At 35.0% G+C, this 19,336-nt stretch overlaps 1 protein-coding gene across 5 annotated transcripts in view; it reads left to right on the top strand.

Moving 5' to 3' along the window:
* ADAM23 (ADAM metallopeptidase domain 23) overlaps nucleotides 1-19,336 on the top strand; it is a 63,954-nt gene that overhangs the window by 18,295 nt on the left and 26,323 nt on the right. For all 5 annotated transcript variants that reach the window (XM_064719092.1, XM_064719094.1, XM_064719091.1 and 2 more), the window contains exons 4-15: nucleotides 1,607-1,670; nucleotides 3,801-3,883; nucleotides 4,561-4,624; nucleotides 5,614-5,686; nucleotides 6,175-6,248; nucleotides 7,124-7,189; nucleotides 10,024-10,095; nucleotides 12,505-12,671; nucleotides 14,590-14,674; nucleotides 15,446-15,536; nucleotides 17,105-17,153; nucleotides 18,663-18,762. In XM_064719092.1, the coding sequence (XP_064575162.1) occupies nucleotides 1,607-1,670; nucleotides 3,801-3,883; nucleotides 4,561-4,624; nucleotides 5,614-5,686; nucleotides 6,175-6,248; nucleotides 7,124-7,189; nucleotides 10,024-10,095; nucleotides 12,505-12,671; nucleotides 14,590-14,674; nucleotides 15,446-15,536; nucleotides 17,105-17,153; nucleotides 18,663-18,762 (988 nt within the window). The remainder of the gene's footprint in view (nucleotides 1-1,606; nucleotides 1,671-3,800; nucleotides 3,884-4,560; nucleotides 4,625-5,613; nucleotides 5,687-6,174; nucleotides 6,249-7,123; nucleotides 7,190-10,023; nucleotides 10,096-12,504; nucleotides 12,672-14,589; nucleotides 14,675-15,445; nucleotides 15,537-17,104; nucleotides 17,154-18,662; nucleotides 18,763-19,336) is intronic.

Genomic DNA, 19,336 nt, shown 5'->3' with positions numbered 1-19,336 from the left:
GTACCATCCCCTACTGGGAACTGCAGTCTTCATGCTTCATAACAAGTATGAAAAATACAAACAGTAAAAGGACATTATCAACACTCTAATTGTTTTGTATATGTATGCCTTTTTACAAGCTTCAATCTTGCCATGTTGAAGAAATAAGTATTTGCATTGCAGTCAAGTACTTAAACTATTTATACAGCATTTGTATTTTCTGCAGAAAGCTTATAGCTTACTATGACACAAAGTTAAAGTTATTTCATGCAACTGAATTTATTTTTAAATATGCACTTTTAAAAAAATCATTTTAATAATGCCTTCACAGTGATGTTTAAGGGAAATTATTAGACTTCAGTAATTATTCACGGCTATTAGCCTTGGTTTTGCATGCCCAGAGTGTGCTGTGTCAGTTTCATGAGGAAGACCTTCTAAGAGAACCATGGTAACTGACTTCTGCAGGATGCTCTCTAATGAGTGTAATGCCTGATAAATATGGCATGAAGAATTGATTTGAGGAGCCAGGAGTCCCAGAGTTAAAGTGTTATCAGGATTGCTAATAGCCTAATCTGAGTTTGAGATACCCATTATCATAGGTTGTTTTTAGTCATGAATTCCCATCAGAGCTATTTTGCCACACCAGACTTCCATAATGGTGTTTTTTATTTGTAGCAATGATATTTTTGTTTTGATATGTGTACCACTATCAGACCTTTTAATGATTTTTAAAAATTCTTTTTTTTAGTTGCAAGTGTACCTTAGAGACTTCAAAAATGCTAAGAATTCTGGATCACATTAAGTAAAATGCTTATCTTGCATATTTGGTGGGGCCAGTCAATGTCTTCAATTGCTTTGCTCTCCCTGGGCATTATGCTGCAACCCTGATTGTAACAGGGTGAGATGTGAATGGGGCACTGAGGTTATTACAGGATGTGTACAGGCTGGCTAAGCTTAGTTTAATAAACCAACAAAACTGTAAGTTATACATTATGGAAAATTAGTATGTTTCTGAAATTTTCTTGCCAGAGTTAGAAAGGAAATAAGAATGAGAAAGGTGTCTGAAAATAAAAAGTGAAAGTAAGAAAAAGGGTTATTATGGAGTGTGTTTTGGGTTCTGCATTGTGTGTTTTCTTTTAAGGAACGCTATTGTCTTTGGAAAAAAACAGAGTATTTGCAGCTTGTGAAAGTGATTATACACTCCTGTCTTCATAACAATGGTGTATTTATTTGTTCAGCCTTACATACATTCTATTTACTCTTTAAGATAGAATGGAAAAGCTATTTGAAAATTGTGATGAACAGAAATACATATACTGTCAGCAAGAAAAGTTCTAAGGCCAAGGGGTATTTTTTTGCATATTTAGAAGGCTGGTAATCTAATTGTAAAGCTAAAATACAGGGGATTAGATTGCAGAATGAAATTCCCCCTTCTATACCACACTCTCACTTCCAGTGTACCTTCAAACCATTTACCAAATATAAACTGCTTGATTTATTTTTTTTAACTAATGTACAAGCAAAATAAAAATGCTTTGAAAATGGTAACAAAACCCCTCAAACCTACCCATAGCAATAGAAGGAGTACTCAGAGTTTTCTCATCTTTATTTATCCTTTCTTTGACAGTGATTTGTTATCTTCCAATTATGTGGAGATCCACTATGAAGATGGAAAACCAAAATTTTCAAAGGTATTGTGCTCTTTAATTGTCATTCTGAGGGAACAATGCCAGTAAAATGTTAAAAAAAAAAAAAAGAGGGAGAAAAAATGTTTTGCAAGACTTATAAACTTCAGAAGTGTTTTTCCACACATAGAAGGTGACTGTGATCTCATCGTGTACGGATATCTCAGTGATCCAAGAGGAATTGTACAAAAAAGAAAAGCTGTGTTTTGGGGTGAGGAGTGAGCATTTGTAGGTGGTGGTAGTGAAGATGATCCATTACTGCCAGGACAGTTACATCATGTAAAATATAGCAGGTGGAGGGGTTGAAGTCACCACCAGATTAATCTTCATTAACTATTTATGTGTCCTTAGCACAAAGTGCAAGGAGAAAAAATAATGGTAATGTAAGATATTTAAACAAACCCAAAAGTCTTCCAGTGACTTTTGTCTGCAAGGATTATACAGTCATGAAACAGAAAATGAAAGATTTAACTGAAACCTTAACCTCTGGAGTTATTACAAAATCAGCATATTCCTAGACATCTAATTAATTTTGTTTGTCAGACTGGCTCCCAAATTGAAATCAGTGCCATAGGCTATTGATCCAAAGCCAGATTGAAGTTCTGCAAGGTAGTTCAGCCCTAAGGGAACCAGACCAGTCTTTTTGTTTGTTTGTAGTAACAAAATGAGGACTGGAAGGTTCCTAGGAAGGTTATAAACTACATTTGTAGGGAATTACTTTCTTTGTATTTGGTAGAAATGCCAAAATATTTTTTGCAAGCTTATTATGTATGATAGATATCTGTATTTAGAGTGGAGGGAAGCAAGCATTCTGGTTGTGTTCATGTCTTCAGAAAGTGCAGACTGTGTTTGTCCAAATATTAGTTGTCTGGTTCATTATTTTGCCCTCTCTGTAGATAATCTCAAAATTATAAATGGCTGATTAGGGCAGAATTAAACCACTCCATTGCAATGCAATCACTGAGATAGGCTGTTTTGTTTTCTTCCATGAAGAAGAAAAGCAGTTTCATGTTACATACAAAGGAAGATGTTCCATTAAGACTCAGTATTGTGCAGAATAGGCCAAAATGCTAAATGATGCAAGAAAACAATTCCCTCTGGCATTTAGACTAGCTCATGCAATTGTCAGCTGCAGCACTAGCATTGAGCACTGCGGTTGCTGAATCATGAATCTCACTGGAAAATTATATTAGAACTTCAGACTCAGCAAATGGGCTACCTTTGCATGCTGCAGTAACTTGATCCAAACTTCCTAGGGGATGTTTTCTGAATTGCTGCATTTGGGAGCGATAATAGAGCTCCTGAGGTCACGTTAATGTGTAAAAGGCTTCATTAGAGATAATAAAAAGATCCCAGAACCCCACACAATTTGTGTAGGAGGTCAAATAAAGACTGTGTTCTGGTCCTTTGCAGTATCTTGTAATACTTTTTATGCCCAGGTAAAAGGTTGTTTTGTTTCCTGATGTGGATCTAGAGAAGTGAGGTCTCAGTGAAAGGTACTGTATTTTCATGAAAGAGGTAGTTAATTACAAAGATGACTGAAGAACAAACAGCATTTTTTTACTCAGGTGATCATCTTTAAAGGAAAGAAATCAAATTTAGCTGTTAAAAAGCATGTTTTTTGTATTCTCAATGATGGAAGAGTAAACACAGAATGATTACTTTCTGTAAAGTACTTTGATTTAATTATATACAATAACCTGTAAGGAATTTAAATCAGAATCTGAATAACTCATTAAGTAAGATGCACAATGGAAGTAATGCTGTCATAGACAAAGAGCATTTACATGTTTTGTAGTGTCTCGAGTTATAATCATTACATAAAGAATGGGTTTAATATGCATGTTGGAGTTCAGATGATATGACACAAGAATTAAAAGTATTTTTATGATGAATAGTAGGTTTTTCAAGCAGTGACTGAGAGACAACTACACTTCAGGGTTTTTAATAAAATTTTTTGAGAATACTTTTTAATTTACCTGAGCTTACTGCTGATAGATGGTAAAGACAAGTACCTAAGTGAGGTTAATGTGTATTGTTACCGTTAGATTTTTCTGGCATTGGTTTTATGCAACACACATTAAATCAGGATAATTTTGTATGTGTGTTTGTTTGTTTGTTTTTAAAAATTATTAGGGAGGAGAGCATTGTTACTACCATGGAAATATCAGAGGTGTGAAGGATTCCAAAGTTGCTCTTTCAACTTGTAATGGACTTCAGTAAGTGCATGTTCTCATTTTTTAAGCAAGGCTATAACTAATTGTTATTCTTTAATATTGTCTCTTAATATAGAAGGAACTGAAACACTGCAGGCTCAAAGATTTTTTTATGTTTTGAGATTTTTCTTATTATCATTGGAATTAGCGTTTTGATGCTGTCTCATGAAACCTTTGAATACAATAAGTGCAGGTAAATATTTCCCCTGATGACTCATTATGGTAAAGGATAAAAAATCATTATATTTCAGCAGTTTGTATGCTCAGTATTCATATATGATTCTATCATAGAAAAATCGATCTTTTTGTTAGATTGTACAAGGGAAAAATGCAAGATATTAGCATTAGTTCCTGCTAAGTTCAGCTCAGCTGTTGATTATATATTTTGTATGCTCAGGGTGTGTCGTAGGACTTCCTTTTTCCAAGGTCGAGTCTTTACCCCTTTTGGTATTTTATCATTGCAATGCCACTACATTTACTGTTAGTCCATTAAAAAGTGCCAAATATCTTAATAATCCTCCAGTCTTGGCTTTAGCTACAGGTGGTAGTAATGAACATATTTTTAATATTGGTCAGTTTTTCAGCCCTATTTTTGATTTTGTCTTATCAAAGTTGATATCCTGCAGTCAAACTGATTGCCTTGTAATCCTAAATATCACTTCTTTTTCTCCATGTTCTAGTGGCATGTTTGAAGACAGTACTTATTTGTACTTGATAGAACCAATGGATCTGACCCACACTGCAGTAAGTTTATTTTTGTCTAATTTATTTGGTTTGGGAGCATGGTCAAGGAATACCAAATAAAAGATCTCAATGAAAAGTACTGAGATCTCAGTGAAATGTATCAATAAGTGATATGTCTCATGCATTCATATGAAAATGAAAAAGATTTTAAAACACTTGATTTGAATTTGTTTAAGGTGGCAATTATGTAATTATTATTTACCTACAATTTTTTCTGCTTTTCTTTAATCCTTTGTTTCCTACTTGCTGCTGATCATTTAGATGCTGGGAACAGACAAGTAAAACTGTTTCCCATAGCACATGATTATGGACTGTCAAAAAGTGTTTATCAATTTGCTCTAGTACTTGAAGGAAAGTGTTTATAAATTCATTTAAAGGATCTCTAAAACTCATTTGTACATTCCTCTCTAAATAGCTGCATGGGATTGCTCTTGGCCTGCCATGAGTCCACAAAAAGCATACTTAAATAGATAATTACATCTGGGTATCTTAAACTTTGTATGTCTTAAGTCAGTGACCATTGTGTAGCTTAAATGATTGTGATCCAGCATATTCAAATATAAGATTATGCTGGATCAGCATATAGGATTGCATTTATGCAAGTATTTTGCTTTTTTTTTTTTGTATTTCATGTTTTATGTGTACAACCATTTCTAAAACTTCAGCTGTTAATACAGCTGCCAAAGTCTCACAGACAGTAGAAAACTAGGTATATTTCTGAGTGATTTTTAGTGAAATGTTTTTGCAGCATTGGGACAGAGAATTCTCAAGGTTTGTATCCTGCTTGGTCTGTGGAATAAATTGCAGATGCTGTGCCACAGTTCTCAAGCTTGTCTCGCTCTAGTTTGTATTTGGCAGTATATGTATAGTGTGTGACAAATAACTAATGCTGCTGTAGTGACTGGAAAATTACAGATACTGAAAGAAGTGCCACATTTTTCACTTGATGTTATTAATTAGAAGAAAATTTCATATATTTTTCTTTTTAGGAAAGTAAAAGTAGGCCACATATCATCCAAAGAACTTATGGAACACAAACCTCCAAGCAGTTGCGGGACCTTGGTATGTGTTTGCTTATGAGTTTTTAAATATTGGGAATAATTGTATGTATAACTTGGAAAATTTGAGTATTAGGCTAGGAGTGTTTATAAAATTGCTGATTATTTAGAAAATCTTGAAAAATAGATATTTACCTGTCTTGTTTCAAAATTATTGCCATGGGTTATAGATTTTTCAAAAGGCAGCTGTAAGACTTTCATCCCCAGACGTGTATTTAGCTTTTCTCTGAAAATCACTGAATTTAATCAGTGATATTAATGTTACTGAGGCAATGAGATAGAAGAAAATGTATATATATTCTAAGCCTAGGTTATCATTTCTTCACCTCTCCTTGCATGCTTTAAAATTTCTGAATTACTTGAGTTTTGATGTCTTATATCTTTTTAAAAATGAGCTTTTGAATAGCAAGACTGTTTCTAATTTTTGTGATCTTAATCTGCTTTTGGTTTGGACAGTGTACATAAATACTTCTTAAATTGTAATTTTTACAGAGACTGACTCTAGTTCTGAATGGCCTTTTCTGTCTGAGCTGCAGTGGCTGAGAAGAAGGAGAAGAAAGAGAGCAGTAAGTAGAAGTGTGATCCTCACTTAAGACCATTTTATAATACCAAACTCACTAATTTCTATATTTTTTAATGTCAAGAGAATATAGGATTTAGGAAATAAGTTTTTTCAGAAGCTTAATATTATCCCATAATACTATTATCAAATGAGAAAACAAGACTTTTCTTCATAAATAGAAAATCTGGAAGAAAAATGATAAACTTTCTAAAGTCACAACATTGTTATGCATCAATTCAATCAAAATTTAGTAGTGGAAATTACTTTAGAATTTTAATTTTTTGTCTACTTGAGAATAAAGAATAATTTTGAATGAACTTTTGCTACTTTATAGATATCTGACTTTATTGTCACTTGGCTCATGAAGTAGCATGATTAAATCAAAAATCCAAATGAGGACACCCAGAACTGGGTTACTGGGAGAACCTCAGTGGGCAGTCCTCATGATCTTCACATGCATATGTATCAGTTAGGGGAATAATTGAGTTAAAGGAGATTATTCTGAATTTCTTCACTGAGTTGCACAATCCACACCATATTTTTGAGGGTGCTTATCTTTTTAGTAACTTCCTTCCTCATTAAATCTGTGGTGAATAATACATAATGTAAGGAGGAGGAAAGCAGTGGTGGTGTCTGCACTGGAGCCAAAAGAGTGCACCCTGAACTTTCCTGGTGATGTGGCTCAGATTCTCAGCCGGTGTTTAAGTTACTGGAACTATGATCCTTTACCCTACTTGCATTTCTCACCCAGTTGTTTAGTGATTTACATACCCTAAACAATAGATATTTTATTTGTATATATAATAAAAATCAGCTGCAGTTATTTTTGAAAAGAACTGCATCTTCATGATTTCTCAAAGAATTTCTTTCATTCATCAGTTATCTCGTGGTGTCTTTGAAGAAATGAAATATCTGGAACTCATGATAGTAAATGACCATAAAATGGTAAGTATATCAATTCAGTGGTAATCTTCCTTTTGGTGACAGTTTGTAGGCTGATGTACAGCCTATAAATTGTTACCATTTTTGGGCCCAGGATTTTATTTATCAACAGCTATTAGCATTTGTACTGTAAGACACACTGTAGGCCATAATACCTAATGAAACTTAATGTTACCTAAGAATTTTTGGGGCAATTATATGTTCAAAATGAATCTGGAACACTTGGGTATCATATGGATAAATCAATATGCCCATCACTAACAAAATAAAACAACAAAACATTTTTGTCCAGAAGAAACACACTAAATGTTCTAAAATTACATCCTGTCTTTGAAGTTATATAGAAAGAGGTCAGAATTTGTTACTTTGACTTTAGTTTTACTAATTTAAATTTTAACGCAGCAAAACGTGTAGACAAAACTCTGACTGTTCTTTGTGGCTACTCCATAATTACAAACAGGAGTGATAATGGAGTGCAAGGTAAGTTGTTTGTTTGATTCAGAAAGTGTGTCATTAAAGAAACCAACATGCATGAGGGGAGGAAAGCCCAATTTTTTCCTCTTTTTGTCTTGAGGGATGACTGGAAAAAGTCAGACTAAGCGATATTTGTTGTAAGCACAACTTCTTTTTTTTTTTTTTTTAATCAAATTTTATTGATACAATAGTTTTCACTTATTTTATTTGCGAGTAAAGAGCTTTTCATGTCTCTCACCCTGCTGCAAGTTTCCCAGTGCTTTATGGAGTTGTGGGCTCTGTTGTCAACACTAAAGGATGATATTTAAGAACAAGAAATTGAAGATATCAGAACAGGATGCAGTAATTCATAGTTGTTCCAGTGCTGAATAGACAGATAATGTACCCTCCCCTCACCTGTCTAATAAATCATAGAAGTAGTCTGGGCAAACATAGCCTATATTTTATCTGTGTTAATTTAGCACTGTGGAGGGAATTTGAATGGGTGGAAAAGGCAGGACAGAAGTTTCTTAATCTGTTTTCATTTGTAAAGCCACCTGGTAGGAAACTGCTCTTAGGAGTGTTCAGGCATTGGTTATTTAGCAATTGGACACAGTAACTGAAATTATGGCCATTTTGTCTATGCTTGGTGTTCCTTATGAAGAGAAAATATTCCTATGCCTGTCTCTTTCTCCTGGGCTCTTGTGCTGCAGATGTGCTTGAAGGTGCTCACTACACTTATTACAGACACTCTTGTCTCCTCTAAAGCTTTATTTGCTAGAACTTATAGCACAAGACTTTTGCTTCATACTCATCAGTGACTTAGAAACAGATAGTAAATATTTTCAAAGAATAAAATGGACATACTTAGGAAAGTGTTCACAGTCAGGAGTCACATCTTGCATGTCCACGAGCTCACTAAATAGACTTTCAAGGTTTTCTGCTTACCAGGAGAGGGCATGCTTCCCCTGCAGCAAAGGTCTTCAATGGAAGAAGTATCTTAAACCTCCTTGATCATTGTGTTAAATGGTTAATACTGTGTATTTTCACAGCATTTCCTTTCCTCTAGCAATAAAGATATCTCAACACATTAAATTAGGTTGTTGTGTTTTTTACTGGTTTAGGTTAATTTCATTTAGAATCTGTGTTTTACCACATTACGTGGTATATTACTGTTGATTTTAGCATTTTAATTCTTTCATGAAAACCAAGAACATTTTCAAAGCATATTACTTTACCTTTCCACTTCTGGAAAGGTTTGGGATTGGCTCAAAACAAAAAGCCAAAGGCAGCCTTTCCCCCTTCCCCACTGTCATTGTTCTCTGGGAGCAGTCCATGGCATAGTGCTCCTCTCAGTGTGCATCCTGGACACCTACTAGCAGCATACCTGAGCAGCTACTCAGTTGCTCACTGAAGAGTCTCTTCTTCCAAGGCCTCTTTTGAAGTACTGTGTTTCATAGAGAATAACTGACAGTTTCATGGAGCACTGTGAGGCAATGAGACTTGTTGCTTTTAGCCAGTAGCTGAAATTAATACGTTTTTTGAGAAAGGGTTTTCTCCCCCGTTCTAAGCAATTTCATGTTCATTTTCTGTGAAATTTTGAAGACCTATTTTTCCTATCTGCAAATCATACTGTGTAATATAATCTTGGTTTATAGTTTTACAGTTTCTTGAAAGTCATATGGATTCGTGTTCAGATACCATAGCTGCATCTTTAAAAAATTTGACTTGGAACAGAAGGGGCTTTTGAGGCAGGACGAGGAAAGACATGAAACCATTGTAATAACATGCACAGACATTGTGAAGCAGAACTTGTAATACAGCTCATCTAGGTCTATTAAAAAAAAGTGAAGTTAGGATTTAAGATATTCAGCTTAACTGTTTTAATGTTCAAACATGTATTTACTTTTGCCATGTGCTCCCCCTTCCATTTTGCGTTTGCAAAGAGCTGTGCACAGGATAAGTGGTAAATGCTTCATCTTCATGTCTTATAATTAAAGTGATGGAATGTGGCTACTACAGTCTGATATGTAACTCATCAGATTAAATAATTTTAATGGGTAAAGCATCCTCTCAATTTTGAGCTCATGTTTGTGTTCCTGTTTACCTGTAATTTTGTGTCAAACATTTGAACTCTGATTCTAAGCATAGTATTTCTTATGGTTAAATGCTCCTTTTGCAGTTGGGAAAGGCTGCATAACATACATAGCTCCCTTTATCTTCCAGGGATTCTTGAATAAGAGGTATAGGCTGTGATCTGAAAGGTTTTTTGAGTTTTCCCATTACTCTTTCTTAAATTATTAATTTTACTTTCATGCTGTAAAAATAAAGAATTAGTAATAAATATTTAAATTCTCACTGTGTTCTACTTTCTCTTCTTTTAGTTCAAAAGGCACCGTTCTTCAACTGCATACACAAACAATTTTGCAAAGTCTGTGGTAAACCTTGTAGATGCTGTAAGTATCAATATTTCTTCTGAAAACTGATTCACTGGCTTCTACTTCAGCACTGTGTTAAAAATGCTGCCATTTTCAGATATCAAATTTCAATTACACTTTAAAGTGCACTTCTAGTTCCTCTGCAGAAGAATAGCCTGGGGTGAATGTATAAGAAACTATCAGATTATCTGTGGCATTTTTCTTAAAGCTTGCAACTCTCAGAGTTTGTCTTTGGCAGGGGTGATTTCATTATCTGTCACCAATTAAGAATGAGATTTAATCAAATGTATATTTGTATCTAACTACAAGTGATTGAAACTGCAAGTATAGCTCACAAGGGATACATATATCTATTGGAAGAAAAAGCCAGTGTGAGTAAAATAATCTGCTTTATAAATCTCTATATCTTAAAAACAAACAAAATGCCACTGTACTACATTATAAATGGGTGGAACTGACACAGATACCTTACTTGTATCTGTGCTAAATTTAATACAATTTTGCATACAGCATATAAACTAAAAGTAGTATTTGTGGTAAAATTAATTTGGGAGGGTTTTTTTCCTGTTTTTGCTGCATATATAATGATCACACATGTTTAAGAGCTCTATATGTAGTGAAAGCAGGTAGATTTTCTAGTAGGGAGGAATAAAGAGGGTGCCAAATGCTGACTCTGAGTCCCTTTTCCATGTGACATTATTGATACCAGTGGAGCTGTGTGATATGATTCAGTCCAAAACATTGTCAGCAGTTTGACTTGGAGGAAACAATGCAGTATTTGTTCTTACATATCAAGTGTACTGGATGTATATTCAAAATTTAGGTGAATATATTTATAATACATGAAATACCAGAAGTGTTTCGGTATATTTTTCTGTAATGATCTGAAAAATTATTAGAGCATATAAAATGTAAATAATTGTAATATTTCTGCAATATATATTGGACAAACCCAAAGAAAAGGTGACATCTTTATTTTTTCCTCATCTGATAATTATTTCTTTCTCTTTCCTCTTCATTTTAACAAAAGTAATTTAATCCACCTTTTCTTTCTCTTATTATGTCTGGTTTTTCCATTTTTATCTGTGTGTATGCAGAAACACAGGCTTCATTCTTGTGTAGAATTCAGTCCCTTCATAGAGATCTTACAAAATGACATCTTATTGGGTGTTTTCTTTAAATAAAGCATGAAAAAGAGCAGGATTTTCTGCCTTGTTAGTCCCTTGTGTCCATAGGCTGTGGGCTGTATTTCTTACTGATTTATTGCTGGCAATAGGATAATGGCTTTCAGAGGCCTTCAGGTTCTCTGCCCCCTCTTCCATTTTTTTTGTTGCTGTTTGCTTCAGGAAATAGAGTTTTCCTCCAGGCAAACAGAAATAAAGTCTTTATTGATTCACCCCTATGTCATTCCAGGCAGTTTAATTTCATTGGGTTTGCTCATGTTGTAAACCATTTTCTGTGTATGTTCTCAGCCTGAGAACATCTCTCCCTGAGATTCAAGCATGCTAATACTCTTTTCCTTCCAAGGTCTTGGACAAAACTGGGCTTAGCTGGTTCCTATCTCTTGGTTTTATATTTCTCTTTTTTTTTTTTTTTTTCTAAGCTGAATATTATACATTGATTTTTTAATAAGGATAACTCTGCCCTGATACAAAACTGGGTTTCTGGTCAAGGCAGATAAGGAATACATCTTTTGTAGACCTACAAGTTCTGCATAACCTTAGTTATTAAAATTTGGCATTTTTTGAACTGAACCCAAAGACAGCAGTAGTTTTGTGTCAGAATCAAGTATCATGCACAATGTTAAAATGCATATTTTAAAACTGTTTTGTTATTGTTAATGCCTGATTGTTTCCTGTCTATTGCTACGGTAACATTAACATTTATAGACAAATAAATATTTTTCCTTAATTCCACTCATGCAATGTGAGAATTAAGTGATCATACTATATAAATGGAAATCAAGCATTAATTAAAATTTGGATTTATTGGAAAACTGAGACATTATTTAATTGCAACTTTAAAAGTTGCAATTAAAACTTTTAATTGTTTTTGGCTACTCTTGGAGCTAGTTTTTTTCTTTGAGATCACCCAGTGTACCTTTACATTTCTTCCTTGCTGATTTTTTGCAGAGTTTTTCTGCAAAACTCAGGGGCAAAATTATTTACCGTGAGAATTTTAAAGACAATGGAGTTGCTCAGAAACAAAAAAGAGCAACAAGGGTTGGTTTCTTTTTCCTTCTAAAATATAAAATTTAAGCGGATCAGAATATCGGCTTTTAGAAAATGCAAGGCATTGCCAGCTAACTGTTTCCTCATGTTTTCCTCCTGCTTTATCCCTCTTGTCCTTCCGCTTTACTCTTACTGGCTAAGTGTGCACGTTTGACCCAGTGTTCTACTCCTGTGCCTGTCGTGTCTCTGCCCTCAGATATACAAGGAGCAGCTGAACACCAGGGTGGTGCTGGTGGCTGTGGAGACGTGGACAGACCGGGACCGCATTAACATTCACCCCGACCCCCTGCAGATGCTGCACGACTTCTCCAAGTACCGGCAGCACTACGTCAAGCAGCACGCCGACGCTGTGCACCTGCTCTCGTATGTACCCTGCCAGTGGCTCACTGTGCTGGCTCCTGTCGCTGCTTTGCTTCACTTGGCTCTTCTTGCTTACTTGTTTTGGTTGGTACTCTCTGTATCAATCAACATCTGCCTTCCTTAGGAAGCTTAATTGATATTTAACACCTGTTTTTAATAGGTGTAGTATATACCATGGTCATGTGGATAGATGGATATAATGATATTTGAATGTCTTTGCAACCTGGAGACAGTGTCACATGTGAAGTGTCTTTAGATGAGCCCTTAAGGGCACTTAGCTTTGCTAATCAGGTGTGTAATGTGCTGCTTTTCCAGTTATGATAAGGAGAGGGCAGAGCTGACAGGATTATGTGTTGCCACAAGAGTGTTCCAGTTAGTAAATTTATTCACACATGTGGCTGCTGTGATGATTTATTAATGGAAGGTCTTCTTCTTTAGAGCTATAATGAATTGTTCTGAGACACAAAGCATTTTGAGAGGAAATTCCACTTGCATCACTAGGCACGACTTCAGCCTTGAGCAAGGATTACTTTACTTCATGGCATTGTAAGCAAAGAGGAGGAAATGTGTGCTCCCCTGTGCAGCATAGGGAAAGATCTTAAGCTGTCTCCCAGCAGCATGACATACTGTGAGGATGGAGTAACTAATGTCTTCCATGGTGAATATATTTTCTTCTGTAGTTCATATTTTGCAGAAGAAGATAAAAATAGGGGATGAAGAATTTCCTCCAGATTTCCTTAATACAGGCATCACAATACAACACTGATTTTGTTCTTCATAATACAGGCACAGTGCTGCTGACATGCACTCTTAGTGACTTCCATGCATGTTTTGTGTCACCTGCTGAAGAGTTTGCCAGCAAACAGGCTCTTCTCATGGTGAAAAGTATCAAATCCAACCTGAAATACAAGAAGTTCCATTTAAACACAGGGCAAAAAAACCCTTTCATTGTGAAGTTGGTCAGATGCTGGAACAGAGACTATGGAGTGCCCATGCTTGGAGATGTTCCAAAGCTAGTGGAACATGGCAAGCTCCAGCTCAGCCTCCTTGGAGCTGGGGAGAGGTGAAATAGAACATTTCCAAAAGTGCCTGTGGTCCTGTCTGTTGTAAAGCCCCTGGCTGTAAGTGTTTAGTTAAGCTGCAGTCTGAAAGTTCTGATGGCTGTTAGAATGTTCTGAAAAACAAAGATGTACCTGTATGGGGTAATCTGTCATTTTAAAAAAACCCATCAATTTTCAAAGGTCAGGTCATTCATACACCATGCAGGATCACTATAGGTTGTTTGTAGGCTGTGTAGATTTATTGTTATGACTATGAAGTTAAAATAGGTGTAATTCATAGTAATTTATAGGCATTTTATTGAATAATTTAGATCTTCCAGATTACATCACTTTAACTAAATTATTTGGAGCTTACTAACAATAAATGAAAGGAGGCAAGGTTAAAGAGCAGTATTAAATTACTTTCCCTTTAGGTGTACTTCTCAGTCTTTTCATTGGGATTTAAAACTTAAATTACTTTGGATTGAGATAATAGTTTTTAAAGTTCTCAGTACTGGTACATTTCAGAACAGAATTCCTTCATGACAAATCATAAATTGGAATATATTGTGAACTTTTTAAAGAAATGTTATTAGGGTATTGTCTTAGGAGTCTGGCACTCAAGCTTTCTGTGCTTGGTTTGTGTGTGGGTTAAGGCTGATTCTGACTCTAGAAGAGAAAAATAGTATTTGTGTCAAAGTTTACATAAAACCACCTCTTTCAGTGTTGGTATTCTGTAAACTTGCAGTTGCTTGTTATGCTAGAAATAGATGAATGTACATGCAATCTATCATAGTATGTGTGAGAGTATGCTCTTTCAATAAGCTCTTGGTGCTCAATGTCAACGTGTTATAGTTTCTTCATTTTTATTTGTTTGTAAGGAATGTGACATTTCATTACAAAAGGAGCAGCTTAAGTTACTTTGGAGGTGTTTGCTCTGTGGCCAGAGGAGTAGGAGTGAATGAGGTAATTTTTTTTTTCATGACTAAAATGAAATAAAGTAGAATCTCTACATTAAAATCTTACAAGTTCATATGTTTCAGTACCCAGGGTTTTAAAGATAATTTACATATTAAAAAGTTAGTATTCTCACAGCCAGCATTCTTGATCATCATCAAACTACTGCTGAGCATGCCTTTCTTTTTAGAAAGTATTTCTCCTGTCTGCATTATTCTCTTAAAAAGAACTTAAATTGCCTTTTATTATATTTAACAGAAATTTAGACCCAAAAATCTTAGGAGTATTTGAAACACAGTACTGAATACTCTTTGTCTTACCACTGTAAGACACTTGATCTTCTGAGGTACCAGTGTCATCTGATTCTTCCAGAATTTTTTTAACATTGCAATTAGAAAACAAATTGTCCCTGTGTATTGTTTTTTTGACTATTATTGTTATTTTTTCCCCTCAGTGCAGAGTTAAGTTGATAATGAAATTCTCCTGTTTTTATGTGGGTTAAATCCTACTATTACAAAACTGTACTGCATATATATCAAATAAACTTCTTTCTTTAGATTAACCAGTGGGGAGAGATTGCCTGAGATTAGGAGAGGAATATTTTATCTGTTATGTACTTTATTGAGTTTATTTTCTTTATATGCACACAGAATTGTGATTGACTGCACTGAATTTTGAAATAGTAGGTATGTAGTAAGGTAGAATGAGCCAGTGCAGTGTTCATTACCATAACTAATGGGGTTTTTGTTTCTTTATAATTGTGCTTCTCTTGGAATGCAGTATGGCCTCCCTTTGCCCATGGCACAGGAACTAGCCCAGAGTCTTGCTCAGAATCTTGGAATACAATGGGAGCCAGCTGCCAGGAAACCGAGTATGTACATGGAGTCTTTTGTCTTCCTTAGCTAAATACAAACACTTCCTTTACTGTGTTTGAAAGAAATGCCAAAATTGCTGTAACTATAGAACAAGAATTGCTGCTTTTGGAAATATATGTAGTGAAATTTCAGCCTCACCAAAATAAGAGCTGCCAGTTTAGTGACATTTTGCATGACCTCAGTGATGTCCTGTGTCGAGGTTAGATTCATAACCAATATTCAAAGGTATATTGGTAAAAACACCATTAATTTAATTTAGAACTCATTGTCTATCATCATGAAATTTGTAAATCCAATAGAACAATCGCTGACTTCTTGAAATGCAAAAATACCTGATTTACAATTGAAGAAATGGTAAGGAGTTATAACCTAGTCCAGTGTGACATTTGCTCAACTTGTTATCTTGCTTTTTCACAGTCAGACCAGATTTGTGTTACCTTAACATGTGTAGAGTGTTGGTACAAAAACTGCTGCAAACCCCTTTTCAGGGCTAAAGAAAATTGTTTGGTTTTTCACTTGCATCTTGTAAGGAGTTTGGCTACCTGCTCTCTGTTTCCTCTTTAAAAATGTGAATGATAATGTTGGCTTTATTGTGGATTACTTCAAAAATCTGTGAGTTTGGAAACCATGCTGAGGAATATTGTTTTGTAAAGCATTGCTTTTGAATTATGTAAACTAGCAAATTGCTAAACTATTTTCTATATAATTGCTTTACAGATAAAACAGAGTTGATATAGTTTGGAAATCAGAATATTTTTAAACTGAAAAATAGAGGTTTTTTTATCTGATAGCTTAGTGTCCTTATTTGGATGCCCTTTATAGAGAAAGATTAGTGAAAGGCCTGGGGAGAGAAGAAATAACATAAATGATTTCTAAATATTTTCCACGGAGAAACTCTGGATTTCCAGTAGTAACTACAGTACTACTATCTTTGGTAGATCGTTTTTATAGGCAGTTTGCAGCTTCTGTTTTACCATCCATAAGGTGCTGATCTTTTGTTTTTGTGTTATGAATTTGGTCACTGTTGACTTACATGCTATAGCTGTAAGTAAACTGTAAATCCATTTTCATTCAACTACTTTTTTGAATGAATGTTTGGTTGGCTGATTGGCATATTACTGTTAAATTTATGCTAAAGGGATAAAGCCTGTCCTGTCCAGTAACAATCCTCTTTCAGGGTATTCTGTATCTTTAGGGAGGAGAAAATCTGAACATTTAAAATCATCAATATTATGTGTACTGCAAACAGCCTTGTGCTGCCTGTTTTGAGAGCATGGAGGGAAGGATGTTGCCAACTATTTTTAGCTTTGTGTAGTGCCTAAAATTTTGTGTTGAGTCTTAAGAACATGCAGATATTGTAATCTGAAAGTATTGTATTTATTTAAGGTGTTAGTATGTCTTCAAGTGGGCTGGTTTCCTTTTTGGGGCTAGAGTTTGTACAGCCAAGCAACCATCAAATCTTTGTATAATTAGTCAAGCTCCATTTTTATAGTACTTTATATTTATTGTAAGCATATTTATAACTTTTCTCCTTTTCTGTTGTATTTTGGTCTTGTCTGAGAAGAGTGTGACTGCACTGAATCCTGGGGTGGTTGCATCATGGAGGAAACAGGGTATGTCATAAATATCAGTAATTGAGGGCTCTGGAATGAGTTCATAGTTTATATTATGGCAGAAATATTTATGCATTGAGTTTATCCATGTGTTTAGTACTAATAAATGAAAAACCAGAAACAGTTGGAACTCAATCCTTATGTAAATAAATGGTCAGTGAAGTCTGAAGGGGAAGCACATCTGTATGGGAAGAATTTCATTGCCCTCCACCCTCACACACTGCCAATGATTCTTTTCTCTATACTGTAAACAATTGAGTAACTTCTGAAATACAGGGGTTTGAGTCTTAGAAATCACTTCCTGTCAGTATCTTGCTCACTGTGGAAGCTTGATTGCAAAAATCATGGAGAAAATTAGTTACAAATGAGACGGAAGGAGCTTAGTTTCTTTGCACAGTATTTGGAAATTGGTTCCTCAGTAGAGTAACTTGGTGGCTTCCCTGGAGACTTGTAATTGTCGCCCACTGTAGGAGTGCAACAGAAAATCATTCCATAAATTTGCTCCTGGAATCCAAGGTAAAGCATTGATCAGAATAGATACTGGCTTCCTTCATGTGGTGAACTCATCAAAGTATTGGTCTTGGATGGAAATATCAGAAGAAGAGGCTGTGGAATAAGACTCCTCTGTAAAAAAGGTTAGCAGTAAACAAAAGCCAGGAGCAGAGGATGGTCATGTAGAAACTGATAAAGGACTGACTAATGAAATGAGGGAACAATTAGCTGCACTTTAAAGCCTATTCACTTAACTCCATCAGTGTCAGGAGATGCTTTTTCTGTATAGAATGGTTCAGTGGGGAAATAGCTCAGTGGCAGTGAGTTGTTAGGAGAGGAATGGCAAACCTCGTTATGGCATGGTTACCCCAGTCTTTCATAATGTGAATAGATCTCATTCCCAGATCTCAAAACATGACTAGTAAACATATCAGACAATTTCTGAGTGAGAAATTACTAATAAACTACATTTTCAATAGTCTGGGAAAAAGATTGAGTTGAGGAAATCTGAGAGAAGTCTGTAACATTGTGCAAAAATAATTACACTTTCTTCTAGTATAAGAACTAAGGAGACATGAAATGAGATTAGCAAACATGACAGAAGAAAATGGGATGAAATTGTTCTTCTACCAGTTTGTATTAAGCTGTGAAACTTTTTGCTGTAGCATCTTGTAGGTGTTAAAAAAAACTGGAGAGGATACTGGATTATGCATGCAATAGAAAGGGTGAATAGCAGCTACTATGATAATGTGGGTTTACCTTATTAAGAAGTTTAAAACCTACAGTTTTATATACTGTACATGAAGTAGAAATATAAAAAAGGCAAAATGTTTTAAAATTTTTCTTTTGTTCTGATTTTATTATTTGAGAATAAGACTGAGCTGTTATACTGTTGCACACAGTGGTTGTAAGAAACTGGGATTTACAGTATTTAAAAAAGGTTGTGACCCCTTTGCCCTTTTCCAGTAGCTGGTGATGTTTCAAGGCATTTGCTCACCTAATTCTTTACCATTTTAGGGTATACCATTCCAGGAAATTCTCCAAATGCAGCATTGCAGAATACAAAGAATTTTTACTTCGTGGGGGCGGTGCCTGTCTTTTTAACAGGCCAACAAAGGTAATAAATAACTTGGTACTCAGGACATCTGCTGCACATTGTAATGAAAATGTAATCATTTCACTGACATCATCTCTTCTCAGATTTATTCAGATATCTATGTGGGTATTTTCTTGAGGTTGTAATTAGCTGTTCAACCCCTTTAGCATTTTAAAATAATACTGAGAGGAATGCAACTGATTTCTACAATTCTTCATACTCAAATAATGATAAATTCAGTATAAATGCACTACTTATTATGCTGGAAGTAGTACAACATAAATCCAGAAGTGTATGCTCCACCTATACTCAATTCTTGGACTTTGTGTCTGAGGTTGTTCAAAAGAATGCCAGTTACTACATTAGGAAATAGAAATCCATAGCTGATTTCATGTAGACAGTAGCAACTTCTGGTTATTCTCAACATTTGCTTCATTTCATTTCAAATATACATCTAGCAAACTATCATTCATAGCTGTTTCCTTCTACCATTGCTTTTTTGCCTAAAAACTTACCAAGGTCATAATTTTTTCTAAGATAATATTAGCCTGACATCCCTGTAAAGCTGAGCAGTATAAAAATATTCCATGTGGCT

This window comes from Zonotrichia leucophrys, chromosome 7 (genome assembly GCF_028769735.1).
Source record: "Zonotrichia leucophrys gambelii isolate GWCS_2022_RI chromosome 7, RI_Zleu_2.0, whole genome shotgun sequence".
NCBI lineage: Eukaryota > Metazoa > Chordata > Aves > Passeriformes > Passerellidae > Zonotrichia > Zonotrichia leucophrys.
Note: the sequence above shows the minus strand (reverse complement) of the source record. Positions and strands in the feature narration are given on the sequence as shown.